This window comes from Salvelinus alpinus, chromosome 11, assembly GCF_045679555.1.
Source record: "Salvelinus alpinus chromosome 11, SLU_Salpinus.1, whole genome shotgun sequence".
NCBI lineage: Eukaryota > Metazoa > Chordata > Actinopteri > Salmoniformes > Salmonidae > Salvelinus > Salvelinus alpinus.
Window position 1 is genome coordinate 39,204,021 of NC_092096.1, and position 21,253 is coordinate 39,225,273.

Consider the following 21,253-nt stretch of genomic DNA (forward strand, 5'->3'; position numbering starts at 1 on the left):
TACCGTAACTCTGTTTATACAGGTGCCTCCATTATGAGGTTTACATCTAATTATTGTATAAAATGAATGAGTAAAGATTAAACTATTTGTGAAATGTGATATTAAAGGTTTAACGTGAGAGAATTGTATTCCCTTTAAAGTTTAACTAAGTCATTGGCCCGTCCCCATGAACACAGACATGATCTGGCACCATGGAACCGCCGTTTCTATTATGAATTTTAAAAAACTCCTGAGGAAATCCTTTTCAGACCACGCATACCTTGGTGTAAGCTGAGAAGGCCCAGGTTTGAGTACCAAGACTAAGCAAAGCCACAGCGTGAGCTGTGATTGCGAATAGTTATTGAATTTCTAACCATACCACGTGGAGCATTGGCAACACAGCTGGAAATAGTTCAACTCTGAGACTATCGATCCCCACAAAATAAGAGCAAATCTTGGATACTAGTCTGCAGCTAGAAATTATGTAAACCTGGGACGAGAATACTGACAACCGCCAAAACATCTATTCTATGAGAACATTTCTGGATGGTACTCTGAAGTATCCACTCTAAACATGAAAGACTGATCTTCAGGGAAACAGAAAGAGACTCGGATGAACTCTCCAGCAGACGGACCAGATTCCAACAGAGAAGATCACAACACATGGGCGTAAATATACATTGAATGCAATTATTCCCGAATGAGTGAGCGTTCATGCGCAAAGGATTAGCATTTCAATTAATATAATTGAACTGTGTAATGATCCCTTTTGTCTTTCCCGCTTCTTTCTCAGTCCACACCCACTTTCCGTTGTCCACCAAGCCGTCAGATCGGCTTAGCCCACTAGGGGATCTTCCCTATCATTGTTAGTAACCAATAGCTACTGTTTGTTTATGCACTTCTGTGATTAGTTAGTTAGTAAATAAAAGATTAAGCCAATTGCTCTATGGATGATTCATGGTTTAGGCTGGGTTTGTGCAGATAACCAAGAATTCTACGACGTTTGAAATAAGACTGACGTAAGATAAAGAATTCATTAATAGAAGACTAATTGATCAGATATTAAAATATCTGAAGAGTTATATTCGGAAAATTATAACTTTGTAATCTGAAGATTTTCCGTGGTGCCGACTTCCTAATTAATTACATTAATTACATTTACATGATTAGATTAATCATGTAATAAGTTACAGATAATTGATTTGATAAAATAAGTCTTCACTTTTAATAATGCCAAAGACATGACACATGGTAGCATCCACATTCATGTAGAAGTGTTCAGAAATATATTCTTATTTACAAATTAAAAGTGACTCCAAAATGACACAAATCATTATTTACCATTCATTTCTATTTGACACAACATAATCTGAAACACAAAAAACTGCATATGCATCCAACAAGTTTGTAGAGTGCCAAGCTTGATGTAGTCATTGCGTGCTAGGAATATGGGATCAAAATACTAAACTTCTGACATGTAGATGGGAATCAACCAGTGCCCGAGCACCTGCCCTTCTAAGAGAAAGTGCCCTCTCTGGATTTTTTTATTTGATTAATTATTTTGTGTGCATGCGTGAGAGAGAAAGAGAGCCCTATAGAGAGAGAAAGAATGAATGAGCATGAAAGTCAACACAATTGAATTTGCTTCCCCTCAGGCTACGGAGCATGCCAAATCCCTCTTCCATTACTCCCAAGATTCTTTAAAAAAAATTATATGTTTGGAATGTAACAATTTGCTCATCAAATTAGCAAAAAATAACTTCAAAAAAAACTGTTGCCTCTTTTTGCATGTTATTTCAATTTGCAAACAAAAATATTTTTTATAGTAACTTAGTTAATAAAACCGCATACAAATATTATGGTCTCTTTTTTGCTTTCTTAAGGCAGCTCCAAAATGCAGGTGTTTCAGCCAAAAGTGCATTCTGTGGTGGTGGGACAGCCAGGGAATAGGGTGATTGGCTTAGTGTTCCGCCGTGATTGGCTCAGTGTTCTGTTACTCATGGGGACACCAAGTCACCGCCAAATCTATGGGGAGAGCTCAAAAATTCAAGCCCCTTGGACGCTGCCATAGATTTACATTAGAAGTGCCCATCCAAGAAGGCTCAATGTCATTGGCCACAGATAAAATGGCATCAAATCACATCTACCATAGCTTTGATTGGACTGATCATGTCAACGTCTTACTTTCAAAGTCTTAGTTAGCAGTCATCATGAATCAAGTCGAGCTACTGGCAAATCCTTTTCTATCCTTGTCATAATGAAGAGAAATTATAGATAACATATTGGTGCTCATTGGCCATAAACATTACACAACAAGTTGGAAATCTCAAACTCAACCATGAATGGTTTGGAAGGAATCAGTGGTTTGTAAAGCAATCACTTGCCTGCTATTCAGTGGAGTGGGTGTATGGTCCAAGTCTGGGTTTATGGTTTCTTTTCCAAGCTTAGAGTTATAGACATTCACATGCCAAAAAAGGTTGAATACATTGGCCATGCTGCCAATCCAGCATGACTTATGCCACGTTCAAAAGAACTGGAAACTCGTAAATCTCAGACTTCAGTGAGTTCAAGACAATTGGGAACTCAAGCGCTTCACCCTAACAATTTGGTCCCTTCCCTCTCATACCGTAGCCTACTATTCTGAATTGGTGGTGCACATGTAGCCTATAGCCTGTTTTAGAGAAATGTAATCATTGAATATTGTAAGAGCTTTCATTGTCTGCTTAAATGCCCCCCTTATTTATCCTACGGTTCTGACTTGGTGTACAGGGAGAATACTGTCACCTCTTTCCCCTGTCGCTGTATATTTCAAAAGTACTGAACAAAGTTATATTCACTATGTCCGTCCGAGCTTGCTCATTAAATGTTTTAAATTGAAATTACAGATTGCCTCTTATTTGCTTGTCGTCCCTCATGCCATAGTTTGTACATCTCAATTGTCAGTAGAAACCACATTTGTTTAAGCACTCCACATTTAGCCATAGCTTTAACCATGTAGCTTTAGCTTCAATGTAGCACTATAGCTTTGGACATATAGCTTTAGCCCTGGCAATTAGCAATAACCTATCGCTTTATCCGTAGCCTATAGCTTTAGCCATATAGCCTTAGCAATAGGCTTTAGTCACACAGCTTCAGCAATGCAAGCTCACACTCTCAGGGATGGAGAGGTACACTAGCAGACCTGTGGATGGAAAAACTGTGCGCATGCACACACACACACACACGTCAGCTACATGTGGGGTAGCACACCCACACAAACAGCACAGGCCACTACACCGTAGGGAAGGCTTGGTACAGTGTGTACCCATCCCTGAGTGGGGTTAATGGGGCAGGACAGCCACATTGGCCAGAGGCATTAGAGTGGCTGACCCAGCAGAGAGGTGTGTGTGAAAGAATAAAAATGAGTCAACACAATTGAATGTGCTCCCCGTCAGGCTACGGAGCATCCAAACTCCCTCGTCCATTCCTCTCCGTCACCCATCCCTCCACCATCCTCTTTCCCCGTTAACCGCCAATCCTCCAGCCCCTCCCATTCTCACACTGACTCACCAATTAATGTGCACAAGCAGATGGCTACTATAGCAATGGAGGACGAATAAAAAGCAAAAAAAAATGTGTGTTCGAGTTGTTAAGGTTACTTACGTAGGAAGTGTTTCTCCAGTAAGGCAATCTCGAGATGACCCTTCATCTCATTTAGCCGGTCTGACTCGCTCCTCTGGAAGTCTTGAAATGCTGCAGCCATCGTGAGAGCCCCCGAACCCGCCTGCACAGAGGAGATACGCACGTTCATGCAGGCGTAATATCAACGCACGCAGACTGGAAGTCCTGAAAGGCGGCCTCCATGGTGAGAGCCCCAGAACCCGTCAAAGCAAGAACAACAAGAGGCGAAACTGACATGAATACAGGCATGACAGCAATACACGCGCGCCAAAACATGCATGAGATCGACTTTAAAAAAACACATTAAAACATGCATGAATTTTAAAAATGACACACGCATCAAACACACCATGGCGGAGTAGCTATATCTCCAGTATGATGACTCACAGGCAGTGCGTTTCCCTCCCGTTTTGAAACGCGTTGCAAAGGAGATCCCTGCCGACTGACTGCCTGTCCTCTAGTCTAAACACTACACTGATGACTCAACCACTCTCTCTGACTCAGATCTTTAGACCACGTAACCGCATTACTCCATAGATTACCAGACTAATGCCAGGTGAGCAAGAGGGAGAGAGAGAGGAGGTGAGAGGAGAAGAGTGGAGGAGCAGATGAAAAGTGACAAGGGAAAGCGACAGACAGAGGATGAATCGAGGGAGGAGAGCGTGGAAGCTGCCGTGCTGTGTTGCTATTCTGAGCCACTGCAGGTTTACCAGCCACCAACTGACCAACGCAGGCAGGGTGTCCCTTTAAGAGGCTCCCGCCACAGACAAAGACACACACGGACAAACACGCACAGCATACACTGCAGCAGCTTCTTCTCCCTGCAGCAGTCCTGACTGCAGCGTGTCTTAATCTATTATGCTGCCTGTCAAGTCCATGAAAGAGACACACCGCATGAGAGAGAGAACAAGGGATGAGTAGAGAGAAAGGAATGAAGGAAAGATGCCCTACTTGGGATGCAGCCAGTGATTAACAAGGGATGAAGAATAAAGACAGTGAGACAAATTAAAGACTAAACAGACAGCCTTCGCTCTGTAGCTCAAATGTCAGAGAGAGATGGCGAGAAGGAGGATCGAGAGGAGACGGGGGGACAATAGAGAGGGATGATGAGAGAGTGAGGAGGAGAGGGAGAGGGAGAGCGAGCTGGAGAGGGGAGGGGCTAGACTGGGTGGGTCTGAAACAGGAAGAGGATTTGGAAGTAAACACCTAAGTCATGTGATCTGGTCCTGAGGGGCAAAGAAGAAGCAGTGCAGAACTAGCACTGAGGAAGGAGCAGTGTGTGTGTATATTTTATTTATTCATTCAACCTTTATTCTTATTTACAATGATGGCCTACCAAAAGGCAAAAGGCCTCCTGCGGGTGCTGGGATTCAAAATGTCGGACAAAAAAAACACACAGCATGATAAGAGAGACACCACAACATTGAGACCAAAGACAACAACACAGCATGGTGTGTGTGTGTTTGTTGGGGATCGTTGCAGCAGAGTCCAGGATCTTAAAGAACTAGGACCCTGCGTAGCCCAACAAAGGTTCTCTCTCTAACTTTTTGAATAACTGGAAGAGGCATATTACTGGCATCTTCCTTTACAAAACCACTGTTCAGGTCTACTCCCCTCAGTTCTATGCTTCTACTTCTATGATTGTGAAAGTTGTTTTTCAGAAAATGACTAGAAAGTCAGTAGCAACCTCACACATACAGCTGGCACTGAGCTGGTCTCATGATTGTTCCTGGGCAGAAAATAGATCTAATTATTAGGCTTGGGCCACATACCGTTTATCTGGTTATTTTGAAATAAAATCGACAGTATGACTTTCGATACCGGTTTTGTGGGTACCCATAAACCCCCCCCCCCCTCCTTAGTTATAAGTGCCACTGCTTATAAAAATATAAGATTACATCATTTCTCTAGCTCAGTGCTCTAGCTATCCTTTTATTTGCTAACTTGCTAGATGTCAAGATCAAGCTTTTTGGTTACACCAAATACATTCAATCCCCTCCTGGATCAAGATCCCTGTTGCCCAAATTGTTGTGTAATTTTTTTTAGAAAATATAAAAATATTGTTTTGTACAAAAGAGTGTGAAAGACCAGGTGTTCTTAATGTTTTGTACACACTTGGCATTCTCTCAACGAGCTTCATGAGGAATGCTTTTCCAACAGTCTTGAAGGAGTTCCCACATATGCTAAGCACTTGTTGGCTGCTTTTCCTTCACTCTGCGGTCCAACTCATCCCAAACCAGCTCAAATTGGGTTGAGGTCTGGTGATTGTGGAGGCCAGGTCATCTGATGCAGCACTCCTTCACTCTCCTTCTTGGTCAAATAGCCCTTACACAGCCTGGATGTGTGTGTTGGGTCATTGTCCTGTTGAAAAACAAATTATAGTGGGACTAAGCACAAACCAGATGGGATGGCGTATCACAGCAGAATGCTGTGGTAGCCATGCTGGTTAAGTGTGCCTTGAATTCTAAATAAAATCACAGAGTGTCAACAGCAAAACACCCCCACCCCCATGCTTCATGGAGGGAACCACACATGCGGAGATCATCCGTTCACCTAACCAAAATTCTCAAATTTGGACTCATCAGACCAAAGGACAGATTCTCACCAGTCTAATGTCCATTGCTCGTGTTTCTTGGCCCAAGCAAGTCTCTTCTTATTGGTGTCCATTTATAATGGTTTCTTTGCAGCAATTTGACCATGAATGCCTGATTCACGCAGGCTCTTCTGAACAGTTGATGTTGAGATGTCTGTTAAGTGTTTGGGCTGCAATCTGAGGTGCAATTAACTCTAATGAACTTATCCTCTGCAGCATTGGTAACTCTGGGTCTTCCATTCCTGTGGCGGTCCTCATGAGAGTTCCATCACAGCGCTTGGTTTTAGCGACTGCACTTGAAGAAGCCTTCTTGAAATTTTCCAGATTGACTGAACTCCACGTCTTAAAATTAATGGACTGTCATTTCTCGCAATAATATGGACTTGACAAGTCAGTTAAGAACAAATTCTTATTTACAATGACAGCCTACCGGGGAACAGTGGGTTAACTGCCTTGTTCAGGGACAACAGATTTTTACCTTGTCAGCTCGGGGATTCGATCCAGCAACCTTTCAGTTACTTGTCCAATGCTCTAACCACTAGGCTACCTGCCACCCCTTTTAACTGAAATGCATTCCAGGTGACTACCTCATGAAGCTGGTTGAGAGAATGCTAAGAGTGTGCAAAGCGGTCATGAAGGCAAAGTGTGGCTACTTTGAATAATCTAAAATATATTTTGATTTGTTTAACACTTTTTTGGTTACTACATGATTCCATACGTATTATTTCATAGTTTTGATGTTTTCACTATTCTACAAAGTAGAAAATAGTAAAAATAAAGAAAAATCCTTGAATGAGTAGGTGTCCAAACTTTTGATTGTATCCATCCATCCATCCATCCACACTTATTCTGTTTAATAGCGCCCCTTATGTAAAGTTCCAGTAATACAGTACAGAAACGGTATGATAAAACTGGATACCGCCCAACCCTAATAATTATATCTGTGGCAGGAAATTAAACCTTCAAACAAACCACAAGCTGGCTACATAAATGGTACATTTGATGTTTGGTTAAAGGGGAAAACAATTAGCCATAAATAGCCACGATTATTCAAATCTAGCTGTGTGTTTCAGCCCAACAGGAGAGCGTTTCCTGATCATGACTCATCGGTGCTGTAGCAGGTGTCGTATCATCAGCGGACTGGCATAATTTTTTTGGGGTCCAATTGAAGACAGACCAATAACAGACACCAACATCAGAGGCAGACCACTCACAATCGGATCCCTGTGGGACATAATCAGAGAGCACTCCTAACAGAAAGAAATCTTCCCTGTTAGAGCATTCTAGCAAAGATCAATGACAGATCCACCCACCTGGGCTGCTGTGATGGGAGGGGAAAAGGATGGATGTTTTAAATAAGAAAACAGTGAGAGGACATCATCCTTTTTTAATATATTTTTAATATATATATTATTTTTGTCCAGCTCTAGTGCCCAGTTGGATGTGTGTAAAACAGCCTGTTCATATAGGGAGCAATAAGGGCTCCATTAGCAAGCTGTAGGCTGTAGCCCTCAGGTGTGGCCTGATGTAGAGCAGAGAGTAGCTGGACTGGACTGCTATACAGTCTGCCAGACAGACTACTATCGCGGTGATATAATTCCTTCCATGTTAGAAGGTTAAGCAAACAGACAACGCCTTAGCAAAGGTCTGGAGTTTAAAAAGCAAGTCTAGTCTTACCTCCATCTGCCAGAAAAGACTGGTGTTTCTACTGCTTCTATTCCTCTTGGTTCGGTTACAGGCCATGCAAATGACTTGCAAAACACTCCTGCCGAGATTTGCTCCACTTTAGAAGGGGATTAAAATGGGCAAAACCATAACATTACAGAAGCATGGAATAGATTCATGGATTGATCCGAGATTGAGTCATCAGCTGTTACAGTATTCCTGCTCAATTACAACCAATCCGGACAGTTCCATAGTTAAGCTAAATATTGATTAGAATGCATCTGTGACTTGTACCTTTGCAGAAAGCCTTAAAACTCAGGAATGGGGACAGTGGATTGATGTGGATGATCACTTGCACCTACAATCTGTGTTGTATGAGATATTGAATGAGAGCTAGATAGGTCCTTCTAGAACGGCCTGAATATCTCAGCTGAGGAATTGCCTCCTGTCATGTTATTTGATTTGGCTTCTTCTCCCCTAAGCTACAGACAGGCTGAGACATCTTATCGAGCTGAAAATAAACGTTTACTCCACTTCTCATCCATCAATACCCTTCTCCTGTCATCATCTAACCCACAGAGACAAGACAGAAAGGAGAGACAGAGAGACAGAGAAAAACAACTATTTTTGATGCCAGAAGCCGTCAAGCATAAGGTGATGTAACGCTAACACCACAGTCACCTGAAGCAGCAGCAGTACTCTAGGCTTCTGGGAAGCTGGGGTGGCAACGGTTGGTGACCCAGTATCTCTGGCACTGGTCCCAGTGCCGCCTTAATCACAGAGGGAGGACATTTCTTGTGTGCTGTGGCCAGGGGATTAATACTTGTGACCAGGGCCTCTGTGCCAGTTAACCAGTAAGAGCAGGGGTGCCAAACTCATTTCCCCAGGGGCCGCACTCAGTCTTCACCAAGGTCTGGAGGGCCGCACTTCATGTATTATACTTCCTTGCCCTCAAAATTAGCAAAATGTTTTTATTTTTCCATCACTTTTGGAACTTTCGATGCTTTACCAACTGTCTAGATTTAGTTTTGACAACTGTTAGCAAGCAGGACAAAGTAAACCAACCACAAATGTAGGTCCATTAGGTCTAGACAGTTTTGATTTGGTTTTAGTCATTTCAATGTCCACTGAGATAAGTTTTCCCCCAGAAAAGCCACATGCGGACCAGATTGAATGGGCTAGAGGTCCGGGCCTCGAGTTTGACATGCAAGTTAAAGGTTACGCACAGGAGAATGGGAGACTCAATAGTCTAGAGTCCTACTCTCCTTGTTTTACCTTCCTAGCCTGTAAATGTATCCAAATTCCCCTGTCTGACTCACCTGATCTGACAGACGCAATAAGGGGAGGAACAGGGAGAATACAGTGGAGGGTAAAGTATGTGAATACAAAGCCTTCGGAAAATATTCAGACCCCTTCACTTTTTCCACATTTTTAGAATAAGGCTGTAACGTAACAAAAGATTTGCAGTCAGTCAATCTACATACAATACCCCATAATGACAAAGCAAAAAAAACTTTCATTTAAAAAAAATATAAATTAGCAAAAATTTCAGAAATATTACATTTAAAAGCCACCAGCATACTTTGTTGAAGCACCTTTGGTAGCGATTACAGTCTCAAGTCTTCTTGGGTATGACCCCACAAGCTTGATACACCTGTATTTGGGGAGTTTCTCCCATTCTGCTCTGCAGATCCCCTCAAGCTCTGTTAGGATGGATGGGGAGCATTGCTGCTAGGTTTGCAAAGGGTCGGAAACGTTCAGGTAAATTTCCGTAAATTTTCCATGGGAAGTTAAGCCTGGGAATATGGGGAATTTTGCTTATTTATTTTTTATTTTTTTTAAGTTAGCTTATAAGAGTGAACCTTTTATGTGGGATACACAAGGTAATTATAGGTCTTGCGGCATATTTTGGTTAAACTATCCCCAATTCAATGGAATTGCAACCCTCTGCATCCACAGTACATTCTTCAATCACATGTACAGCTGATTCTCAAGATCTTGCACAGTAATGAGATGCTATTGAGCCCAGACTACTACACTGTCTGAGCCAAGGACTACATGCTTTCTGGTAAGTTTTGACTACAATACTGGGTGGGGTGAATTTATTTTATTACATTTACATTTAAGTCATTTAGCAGACGCTCTTATCCAGAGCGACTTACAAATTGGAAAGTTCATACATATTCATCCTGGTCCCCCCGTGGGGAATGAACCCACAACCCTGGCGTTGCAAGCGCCATGCTCTACCAACTGAGCCACATGGGACCATTAACATGATTTTTAGTTAACTAGTAAATAGTAGCCTACAGCAAGTGTTACAGGCCATGCCCGTCCCCCGATTGCTCAGTTTGGACAGGCCGCCAGTTCTAGGAAGAGTCTTGGAGGTTCCAAACTTCTTCCATTTAAGAATGGAGGCCACTGTGATCTTGGGGACCTTCAATGCTGCAGACATTTTTTGGTACCCTTCCCCAGATCTGTGCCGACACAATCCTGTCACGGAGCTCTACGGACAATTCCTTCAACCTCATGGGTTGTTTTTTGCTCAGACATGCACTGTCAACTGTGGGACCTAATATAGACAGTTGTGTGCCTTTCCACTTCCTGTCCAATCAATTGAATGCAACAGAGCTCAATTTCAAGTCTCTTAGCAAAGGGTCTGAATATTTAGGTAAATAAGGTATCTTTTTTTATTCTACATTTGCAAAACATTTTTCCGCTTTGTCATTATGGGGTATTGTGTGTAGATTGCTGAGGATTTTTATTTATTTAATCCATTTTAGAATAAGGCTGTAACGTAACAAAATTTGGGAAAAGTCAAGCGGTCTGAATACTTTCCGAAGACACTTTATATGAAGTGAGAGAGGACTGTGTACGCTGACAGTGTTTTCCCGAGGCCTCCTCAAGTCAGTGACCTCTCACACCCTCTCAGTGAGCAGCTGCCCACATGCCTGGCACAGAAACACACAGGGCGGCCGGCCTGTGACATCCACACACGCGCAAAACACTGGGAGACGTACACACACACACACGAAATGTGTACACTCAGACTAAAGGCCTAACTCTGCAAAGGGCTCAGTTTATATTAGAAAATCAGCAGATGAGCACAGGAAACTGACCTCTGAGGAAATTAGACAATCAAGTTACTAATCTACTGTTTTAATATGGGGGAAAACACTGACTGGCTGATGGTACATGAAGCATGAAAAAGTCAAGATGACGGTGCAGTTTAAAATATCCCCTCAAGACAAGTCCAAACACTGAGCTCATCGGCAGTAATGATATATTAAATTGGCAAGCAGGGGACGATAAATTCAGAGTATCCATAGTGGCTGAAAGCCTATAGGAGGTAGTGTGTGTGTGTACTCTATCTATCTCTCCCTCCATCCAACCCTCCCTCTGAGGAATGAGCAGAGTAAACAGGAAGAATGCCTATCAAACCGCCCTGTGCTTCCTTTTCTCTTTCCCTCCCACTCTCGCTGAAGTACGTTCTCCATTAAGTCTCCCTGAGGGATAAGTAATCAACTTCATTGGAACCCGTCACACACACACACACACACACACACGTCTGTAGCAACATTAAAATGGTCCCTTTGCTTTCCCCAGGAAGTGATGGAGATGTTAAGCTAAGATCAAAACTTCTGTCTGCAAAGTAGGCTAGATGTGAGGGAACACACACGTCTGCCAGTAGGAGCTTTTCGGGGAAACATCAAACGGAGGACAAGCGGAACATTTCAGTGCAAAAAAATTGAAAATGTTCTGTAGGCTACAGTCAGATGGTGGAATGATCTTTGCGCCCAATTTACACCGTTCAAAACTTTGGGGTCACTTAGAAATGTCCCCTGTTTTTGAAAGAAAACTATTTTCTTATCCATTAAAATAACATCAAATTGATCAGAAATACAGTGCAGACATTGTTAATGTTTTAAATGACTTCTGTAGATGGAAATGGCAGATTTTTTATGGAATATCTACATAGGCGTACAGAGTCCCATTATCAGCAACCGTCACTCCTGTGTTCCAATGGCACGTTGTGTTAACTAATCCAAGTTTATAATTTTAAAAAGGCTAATTGATCATTAGAAAACCCTTTTGCAATTATGTTTGCACAGCTGAAAACTGTTATCCTGATTAAAGAAGCAATAAACCTGGCCTTCTTTAGACTAGTTGAGTATCTGGAGCATCTGCATTTGTGGGTTCAATTACAGGCTCAAAATGGACAGAAACAAAGGCCTTTCTTCTGAAAAAAACTCAGTCATTCTTGTTCTGAGAAATTAAGGCTATTCCATACGAGAAGTTATCAAGAAACTGAAAATCTTGTACAACGCTGTGTACTACTCCCTTCACAGAACAGAGCAAACTGATTACAACCAGAATAGAAAAGGGAGTGGGAGGCCCTGGTGCACAACTGAGCAAGAGAACAAGGACATGAGTGTCTAGTTTGAGAAATAGACGCCTCACAAGTCCTCAACTGGCAGATTAATTAAATAGCACCCGCAAAACACCAGTCTCAACGTCAACAGTGAAGAGGCGATCCCGGGATGCTGGCCTTGCCCATCTTAATATTTTTATTGGCCAGTCAGATATGGCTCTCTTTGAAACTCTGCCTAGAGTATTTTTTTTGAACCGGTTTACACATTTTTTTAAGTCTATAAAAAAAAAAAAAAAGAAACACACTACCGGTCAGAATTTTTTGAAAACCCTTTCTTTTTACTATTTTCTACATTGTAGAATAATAGGGAAGACGTCAAAACTATGAAATACCACATATATGGAAACATGTAGTAATCAAAAAAGTGTTTAAAATATGGAAACATGTAGTAACCAAAAAAGTGTTTAAATCAATCGAAATGTATTTTATATTTGAAATTCAAAAAACCACCCTTTGCCTTGATGACTGTTGTAACTTTAATGTGTTAGAGTTAATGTTTAAGTTAATTCATTGAGCTGTATCTAAAGATATTTCTTTACTGTTATTTACATATGTAATTGTATTGGTTAGTATTGAATTACGCTTTTGACTGCAAGTTCCAGAATGCCTTGCGACAGGAAGTAGAGAGTGAACGCGCTAGTTAAGTGCAATTAACAGGTGATTATTTTTGGCTCCTTTGCGCTAGCATCTTAGCATTGCTTTGTAGAATCTAAAGTTGTTAAATGTAACGTGATCAAGAATTATTACTAAAAGAAGCTTTCATATCAACCCGACGTCCCGAGTCATTACTTTGAAGATAGTTATTCTATAATGACAGCTTTGCACACTGTTGGCATTCTCTCAGCCAGCTTCATGAGGTAGTCACCTGGAATTAATTTCAATTAACTGCTGTGCCTTCTTAAAAAGTTAATTAGTGGAATTGTTCCTTCTTAATCCATTTAAGCCAATCAGTTGTGTTGTGACAAGGTAGGGTGATATACAGAAGATCACCCTATTTGGTAAAAGATCAAGTCCATATTATGGCAAGAATAGCTCAAATAAGCAAAGAGAAACGACAGTCCGTCATTACTTTAAGACATGAAGGTCAGTCAATATTGAACATTAAGAACTTTTGAACGTTTCTTCAAGTGCAGTCGCAAAAACCATCAAGCGCTATGATGAAACTGGCTCTCATGAGGAAAGGAAGACCCAGAGTTATCTTTGCTGCAGAGGATAAGTTAGAGTTGCCAGCCTCAGAAATTGCAGCTCAAATAAATGCTTCACAGAGTTCAAGTAACAGACACATCTCAACAGCCACTGTTCAGAAGAGTCTGTGAGTCAGGCTTTCATGGTCGAATTACTGCAAAGAAACACTACTAAACTGACACCAATAAGACGAAACTTGCTTGGGCCAAGAAATGGACATTAGACTGGTGGAAATTTTTCCAAATTGGAGCTTTTTTGATTCCAACCGCAGTGTCTTTGTGAAACGCTGTGTGGGTGAGCGGATGATCTCCACATGTATATTTCCCACCGTAAAGCATGGAGCAGGTATTGTTATGGTGTGGGGGATCTTTGGTGGTGACACTGTCTGGAATTTATTTAGAATTCAAGGCACACCAGCATGGCTATCACAGCATTCTGCAGCGATACTCCATCCCATCTGGTTTGTGCTTATTGGGACTATCATTTGTTTTTCAACCGGACAATGATCCAACACACCTGCAGGCTGTGTAAGGGCTATTTGACCAAGAAGATGAGTGCTGCATCAGATGACCTGGCCTCCACAATCACCCGACCTCAACCCAATTTGAGGTGGTTTGGGATGAGTTGGACTGCAGAGTGAAGGAAAAGCAGCCAACAAGTGCTCAGCATATGTGGGAACTCCTTCAAGAGTGTTGGAAAAGCATTCCAGGTGAAGCTGGTTGAGAGAATGCCAAGAGTGTGCAAAGCTGTCAAGGCAAAGGGTGGCTATTTAAACAAATCAAAATATATTTGAGATTCTTCAACACTTTTTTGGTTACTACATGAATCCATAAGTGTTATTTCATAGTTTTGATGTCTTCGCTTTTATTCTACGATGTAGAAAATAGTCAAAGCAAAGAAAACTCTTGAATAAGTCGGTGTTCTAAAACTTTTGACTGGTAGTGTACCTTATTTACATAAGTATTCAGACCCTTTGGTATGAGACTCAAAATTGAGCTCAATTGCATCTTGTTCCCATTGATCATCCTCGAGATGTTTCTACAACTTGATTGGAGTCCACCTGTGGTAAATTCAATTGATTGGACATGATTTGGAAAGGCACACACACCTGTTTACACACCCCAGTTGACAGTGAACGTCAGAGCAAAAACCAAGCCATGAGGTCGAAAGAATTGTCCGTGGAGAGCTCCGAGACATGACTGTGTCGAGGCACAGATGTGGGGAAGTGTACCAAAACATTTCTGCAGCATTGAAAGTTCCCAAGAACACAGTGGCCTCCATCGTTCTTAAATGGAAGTAGTTTGTAACCCCCAAGACTGTTTCCTAGATCTGGCCGCCCAGCCAAACTGAGCAATCGGGGGAGAAGGCCCTTGGTCAGGGAGGAGACCAAGAACCCGATGGTCACTTTGACAGAGCTCCTCTGTTGATGGGGAGAACCTTCCAGAAGGACAACCATCTTTGGTAGAGTGGCCAGACAGAAGCCACACCTTAGTAAAAAAAGGCACATGAGAAACAAGATTCTCTGGCCTGATGAAACTGAGATTGAACTCTTTGGCCTGAATGCCAAGCGTCACGTTTGGAGGAAACCTAGCACTATCCCTATAGTGAAGCATGGTGGTGGCAGCGTCATGATGTGGGTATGTTTTTCAGCAGCAGGGACTGGGAGACTAATCAGGATCGAGGGAAAGCTGAACGGAGCAAAGTACAGAGAGATCCTTGATGAAAAGTGCTCTGGAGCAGGTTAGGACCTCAGACTGGGGTTAAGGTTCACCTTCCAACAGGACAACGACCCTATGCACCAAGCCAAGACAGGAGTGGCTTCGGGACAAGTCTCAATGTCCTTGAGTGGCCCAGCCAGAGCCCAGACTTGAACCCGATCAACATCTCTGGAGAGACCTGAAAATAGCTGTGCAGCGATGCTCCACATCCAATCTGACAGAGACAGAGGATCTGCAGAGAGGGATGAAAGAAACTCCCCAAATACAGGTGTGCCAAGCTTGTAGCGTCATAGCCAAGAAGACTCGAGGCTGTAATCTCTGCCAAAGACACTTCAACAAAGCACTGATTAAAGGGTTTGAATATTTAGTGGTTGCTCCACTAAAAGTTTAGCAATTATGCTGCGGTACTTAGAGGCAATTTGTGGTTTAGTACAGTACCCTGTGTCACCACTTCATTGCTCCAGACCAGCGCAACGGTGAGTAAGAGCACCGATTATCTTTTTGGGGTCTACTGTGTCTCTAACTGACAATGAATGTGCGACAAACCTAAATAGAAACTGATAAATTGTGCACACCTTCAGTATTACTTACTAAAACTGTTGTTACACTAAGGTTTTTATTATCTTACTCTTACTAGTGATGCCCACTTCCGACCGGTCACGTTGTACAGCGACTGAGTGGCGAAACGGTCTAAGAAGCTGCATAGCAGTGCCAGCTGTGTTGTTACAGATCCTGGTTCAATACCCATGCCGGCCTCTACTGGGAGGCCCATGAGATGACTGTTGAAATAAATAATTATAAATAACAAAAAACTGGCTTTATTTACAATTAGTAACAATGTCTCACTCCATGTTCAAGAATGTCCTTTTTCCTCAGTCATTTTACTTAAAAAATAATAATAAAAAGTTTTCAAATAAAAACAAAATGACTATTATTAATTTAGAATTATATAAAAGCCCCTTGGATATTCTCAGATATTATTAAACCTATTAGCAGGACAATATATATTGGTCATGGCTCCCGAGTGGCGCACAATGGGATTGCCTTGCAGTTCTCCAGCTGTATCCACTGAAAGCGCACGAGTATACAGGCACGAGGGCAGGGGGCACGGGATGGGCCGTAGAGCCGCGCACAGAAGACAGACCTAGCCCATGGGGAAGGGAGAGGGATGTGGACCCCCACCACACTGGGTAGCACAGAGCAACACTTTAAGGGGCATTGCACTAATAATGGCGCCGACTAGGAAAACGTTCCCGCTGTTCTTCGTGTCAGTCTGCACGTTCAAACTAAGACAACGTAACTAAATGGCATTTTTATGCATTCGTTAATAAAATAAAAATACTCTTTCAAAATGCCGATGTTAATTTAGTTACGGATCTATAACTAATTACTATGGGAATACATATTACTGAATTACAGAAATATTGGAACAAAGTTGCCAAATAAAGGTAAACAAATTGTTGCTTACTGGAAAATACTATTTCTAACACACATGGTCACGTTGTACAGCGCCATTATGGCTATTAGCAAGTAGCTGGACAATAGACTTGCCTAGGCGGGTAGGGGGAGAATTCTATCGTCAAATGTATTTCTTAGGTTGGCTGTATCACAACCGGTCGTGATTGGTTGCAATTTCAGTTTAATCCACCAGAAAAGACAAAACAAATAATACAACAAAAAGTATTATTTATCACATCCAACTTCGGAGTCCAATAGCGCAGTGCACAATTGGCCCACTGTTTCTCTCCCTCTAAAAACAGAAAGAAATGTTTTGGCCTATACAAATACAAATATTATTTTGGTCTTTATTCACTTTACAATCGGTCACTTTAGTTTTTTTTTATTTTAAATAACCTCCAAAATATCATTAGATATTATCAAGTTGATGGCAGTCATGTAGCGGCACCTACATAAAGCTGAGTGACTCACTCATTCATGGCTTTGGATCAAAATAAATAAGTACCAACATTCTTTCTGATAGTCTTTAATAAAGAAATGCTTTGGTTATCCTGACCTGGACACCATGTACTAGAGGTCGACCGATTAATCGGAATGGCCGATTAATTAGGGCCGATTTCAAGTTTTCATAACAAATCGGAAACCGGTAATTTTGGACACCGATTTTGCCTCTTTTTTTTTACACCTTTATTTAACTAGGCAAGTCTGTTAAGAACACATTCTTATTTTCAATGACGGCCTAGGAACAGTGGGTTAACTGCCTTGTTCAGGGGCAGAACAACAGATTTTTACCTTGTCAGCTCAGGGATTCAATCTTGCAACCTTACGGTTAACTAGTCCAACGCTCTAACCACCTGCCTCACGAAGAGCCCGCCTGTTACGCAAATGCAATAAGAAGCCAAGGTAAGTTGCTAGCTAGCATTAAACTTATCTTATTAAAAACAATCAATCAATCATAATCATTAGTTATAACTACAAACGGTTGATGATATTACTAGTTTATCTAGCGTGTCCTGCGTTGCATATAATCGATGCAGTGCGCATTAGCGAAAAAGGACTGTCGTTGCTCCAACGTGTACCTAACCATAAACATCAATGCCTTTCTTAAAATCAATACACAGAAGTATATATTTTTAAACCTGCATATTTAGCTCAAAGAAATCCAGGTTAGCAGGCAATATTAACCAGGTGAAATTTTGTCACTTCTCTTGCGTTCATTGCACGCAGAGTATATGCAACAGTTTGGGCCGCCTGGCTCATTGAAAACGAACTTGCCAGAATTTTACGTAATTATGACATAACATTGAAGGTTGTGCAACGTAACAGGAATATTTAGACTTATGGATGCCACCCGTTAGATAAAATACGTAACGGTTCCGTATTTCACTGAAAGAATAAACGTTTTGTTTTTGAGATGATAGTTTCCGGATTTGACCATATTAATGACCTAAGGCTCGTATTTCTGTGTGTTATTATGTTATAATTAAGTCTATGATTTGATAGAGCAGTCTGACTGAGCGATGGTGGGCACCAGCAGACTCGTAAGCATTCATTCAAACAGCACTTACGTGCGTTTTGCCAGCAGCTCTTCGCAATGCTTCAAGCTGTTTATGACTTCAAGCCTATCAACTCCTGAGATTAGGCTGGTGTAACCGATGTGAAATGGCTAGCTAGTTAGCGGGGTGCGCGCTAATAGCGTTTCAAACGTCACTCGCTCTGAGACTTGGAGTAGTTGTTTCCCTTGCTCTGCATGGGTAACACTGCTTCGAGGGTGGCTGTTGTCGATGTGTTCCTGGTTCGAGCATAGGTAGCGGCGAGGAGAGGGATGGAAGCTATACTGTTACACTGGCAATACTAAAGTGCCTATACGAACATCCAATAGTCAAAGGTATATGAAATACAAATCGTATAGAGAGAAAAATAGTCCTATAATTCCTATAATAACTACAACCTAAAACTTCTTACCTGGGAATATTGAAGACTCATGTTAAAAGGAACCACCAGCTTTCATATGTTCTCATGTTCTGAGCAAGGAACTTAAACGTTAGCTTTCTTACATGGCACATATTGCACTTTTACTTTCTTCTCCAACACTTTGTTTTTGCATTATTTAAACCAAATTGAACATGTTTCATTATTTATTTGAGGCTAAATTTATTTTATTGATGTATTATATTAAGTTAAAATAAGTGTTCATTCAGTATTGTTGTAATTGTCATTATTACAACAACCAAAAAATATTAATAAATAAAAATATTTTATTTTTTATAATATATATATATATATATATATATATATATACAGTGGGGAGAACAAGTATTTGATACACTGCTGATTTTGCAGGTTTTCCTACTTACAAAGCATGTAGAGGTCTGTAATTTTTATCATAGGTACACTTCAACTGTGAGAGACTGAATCTAAAACAAAAATCCAGAAAATCACATTGTATGATTTTTAAGTAATTAATTTGCATTTTATTGCATGACATAAGTATTTGATACATCAGAAAAGCAGAACTGAATATTTGGTACAGAAACCTTTGTTTGCAATTACAGAGATCATACGTTTCCTGTAGTTCTTGACCAGGTTTGCACACACTGCAGCATTGATTTTGGCCCACTCCTCCATACAGACCTTCTCCAGATCCTTCAGGTTTCGGGGCTGTCGCTGGGCAATACGGACTTTTAGCTCCCTCCAAAGATTTTCTATTGGGTTCAGGTCTGGAGACTGGCTAGGCCACTCCAGGACCTTGAGATGCTTCTTACGAAGCCAATCCTTAGTTGCTCTGGCTGTGTGTTTCAGGTCGTTGACATGCTGGAAGACCCAGCCACGACCCATCTTCAATGCTCTTACTGAGGGAAAGTGGTTGTTGGCCAAGATCTCGCGATACATGGCCCCATCCATCCTCCCCTCAATACGGTGCAGTAGTCCTGTCCCCGTTGCAGAAAAGCATCCCCAAAGAATGATGTTTCCACCTCCATGCTTCACGGTTGGGATGGTGTTCTTGGGGTTGTACTCATCCTTCTTCTTCCTCCAAACACGGCGAGTGGAGTTTAGACCAAAAAGCTCTATTTTTGTCTCATCAGACCACATGACCTTCTTCCATTCCTCCTCTGGATCATCCAGATGGTCATTGACAAACTTCAGACGGGCCTGGACATGCGCTGGCTTGAGCAGGGGGACCATGCGTGCTCTGCAGGATTTTAATCCATGACGGCGTAGTGTGTTACTAATGGTTTTCTTTGAGACTGTGGTCCCAGCTCTCTTCAGGTCATTGACCAGGTCCTGCCGTGTAGTTCTGGGCTGATCCCTCACCTTCCTCATGATCATTGATGCCCCACGAGGTGAGATCTTGCATGGAGCCCCAGACCAAGGGTGATTGACCGTCATCTTGAACTTCTTCCATTTTCTAATATCTGCGCCAACAGTTATTGCCTTCTCACCAAGCTGCTTGCCTATTGTCCTGTAGCCCATCCCAGCCTTGTGCAGGTCTACAATTTTATCCCTGATGTCCTTACACAGCTCTCTGGTCTTGGCCATTGTGGAGAGGTTGGAGTCTGTTTGATTGAGTGTGTGGACAGGTGTCTTTTATACAGGTAACGAGTTCAAACAGGTGCAGTTAATACAGGTAATGAGTGGAGAACAGGAGGACTTCTTAAAGAAAAACTAACAGGTCTGTGAGAGCTGGAATTCTTACTGGTTGGTAGGTTATCAAATACTTATGTCATGCAATAAAATGCAAATTAATTACTTAAAAATCATACACTGTGATTTTCTGGATTTTTGTTTTAGATTCCGTCTCTCACAGTTGAAGTGTACCTATGATAAAAATTACAGACCTGTACATGCTTTGTAAGTAGGAAAACCTGCAAAATCGGCAGTGTATCAAATACTTGTTCTCCCCACTGTATATATATATATATATATATATATATATATATATATATATATATTTTTTTTTTTTTTTTTTTTTTTTTTTCCCAAATTGGCCGTTTAATCGTTATCGGCTTTTTTTGGTCCTCCAATAAATCGGTATCGGTGTTGAAAAATCATAATCGGTCGACCTCTACCATGTACAGTATTATAACAGCCCATTATGGGCTATTAGCAGGACAATATACCTTTACCAACACCTCTCTGTATTTTGATACCTTGTGGATGGGGCCTCCCCAGTGACACAGCGGTCTAAGTCACCGCATCGCATTGCAAAATAAGTTGCTACAGATACTCGTGCCGGCCCCCACCGGGAGACCCATGAGGCGGCTTTTGGTTTTAATTTAGAATCCTCCAATCCTCTATATGTAAATATTGGCGGAGAGTCACGTCATATTTTTCGATATACTGTAAGCGACATGAGTCTCACTAGTGTTGAGTAATGTGCTGTTTAAAGTGGTGTAGGTCTTATTTAAAGAGCATATTGAAGTTAGAAGCAATAGGATTTGAAGCAATAGCCTACAACTATTTTACCACCGTTTCGCATTGCTCTGAGACAAGCATGGGGACTAGCATTAATGGTACCAGGCACTTAAGTAATGTGCCATAGAATTCAGCGGCACCACGCAAGCT

At 41.6% G+C, this 21,253-nt stretch overlaps 1 protein-coding gene across 6 annotated transcripts in view; it reads right to left on the reverse strand.

The window, feature by feature from the left end:
* The window catches only part of LOC139534122 (GRAM domain-containing protein 4-like), a 77,813-nt gene that overhangs the window by 40,702 nt on the left and 15,858 nt on the right, over nt 1-21,253 (reverse strand). For 4 of the 6 annotated variants that reach the window (XR_011666914.1, XM_071332905.1, XM_071332904.1 and 1 more), the window contains exon 3: nt 3,622-3,742. Coding sequence is in view for 5 of the 6 variants with exons in the window: in XM_071332905.1 (XP_071189006.1) it covers nt 3,622-3,742 (121 nt within the window). In the remaining variant the exon portion in view is untranslated. Of the gene's footprint in view, nt 1-3,621; nt 3,743-3,988; nt 4,777-21,253 lie in introns of those variants that run through there. The other 2 variants (XM_071332907.1, XM_071332906.1) reach the window with 2 other exon arrangements.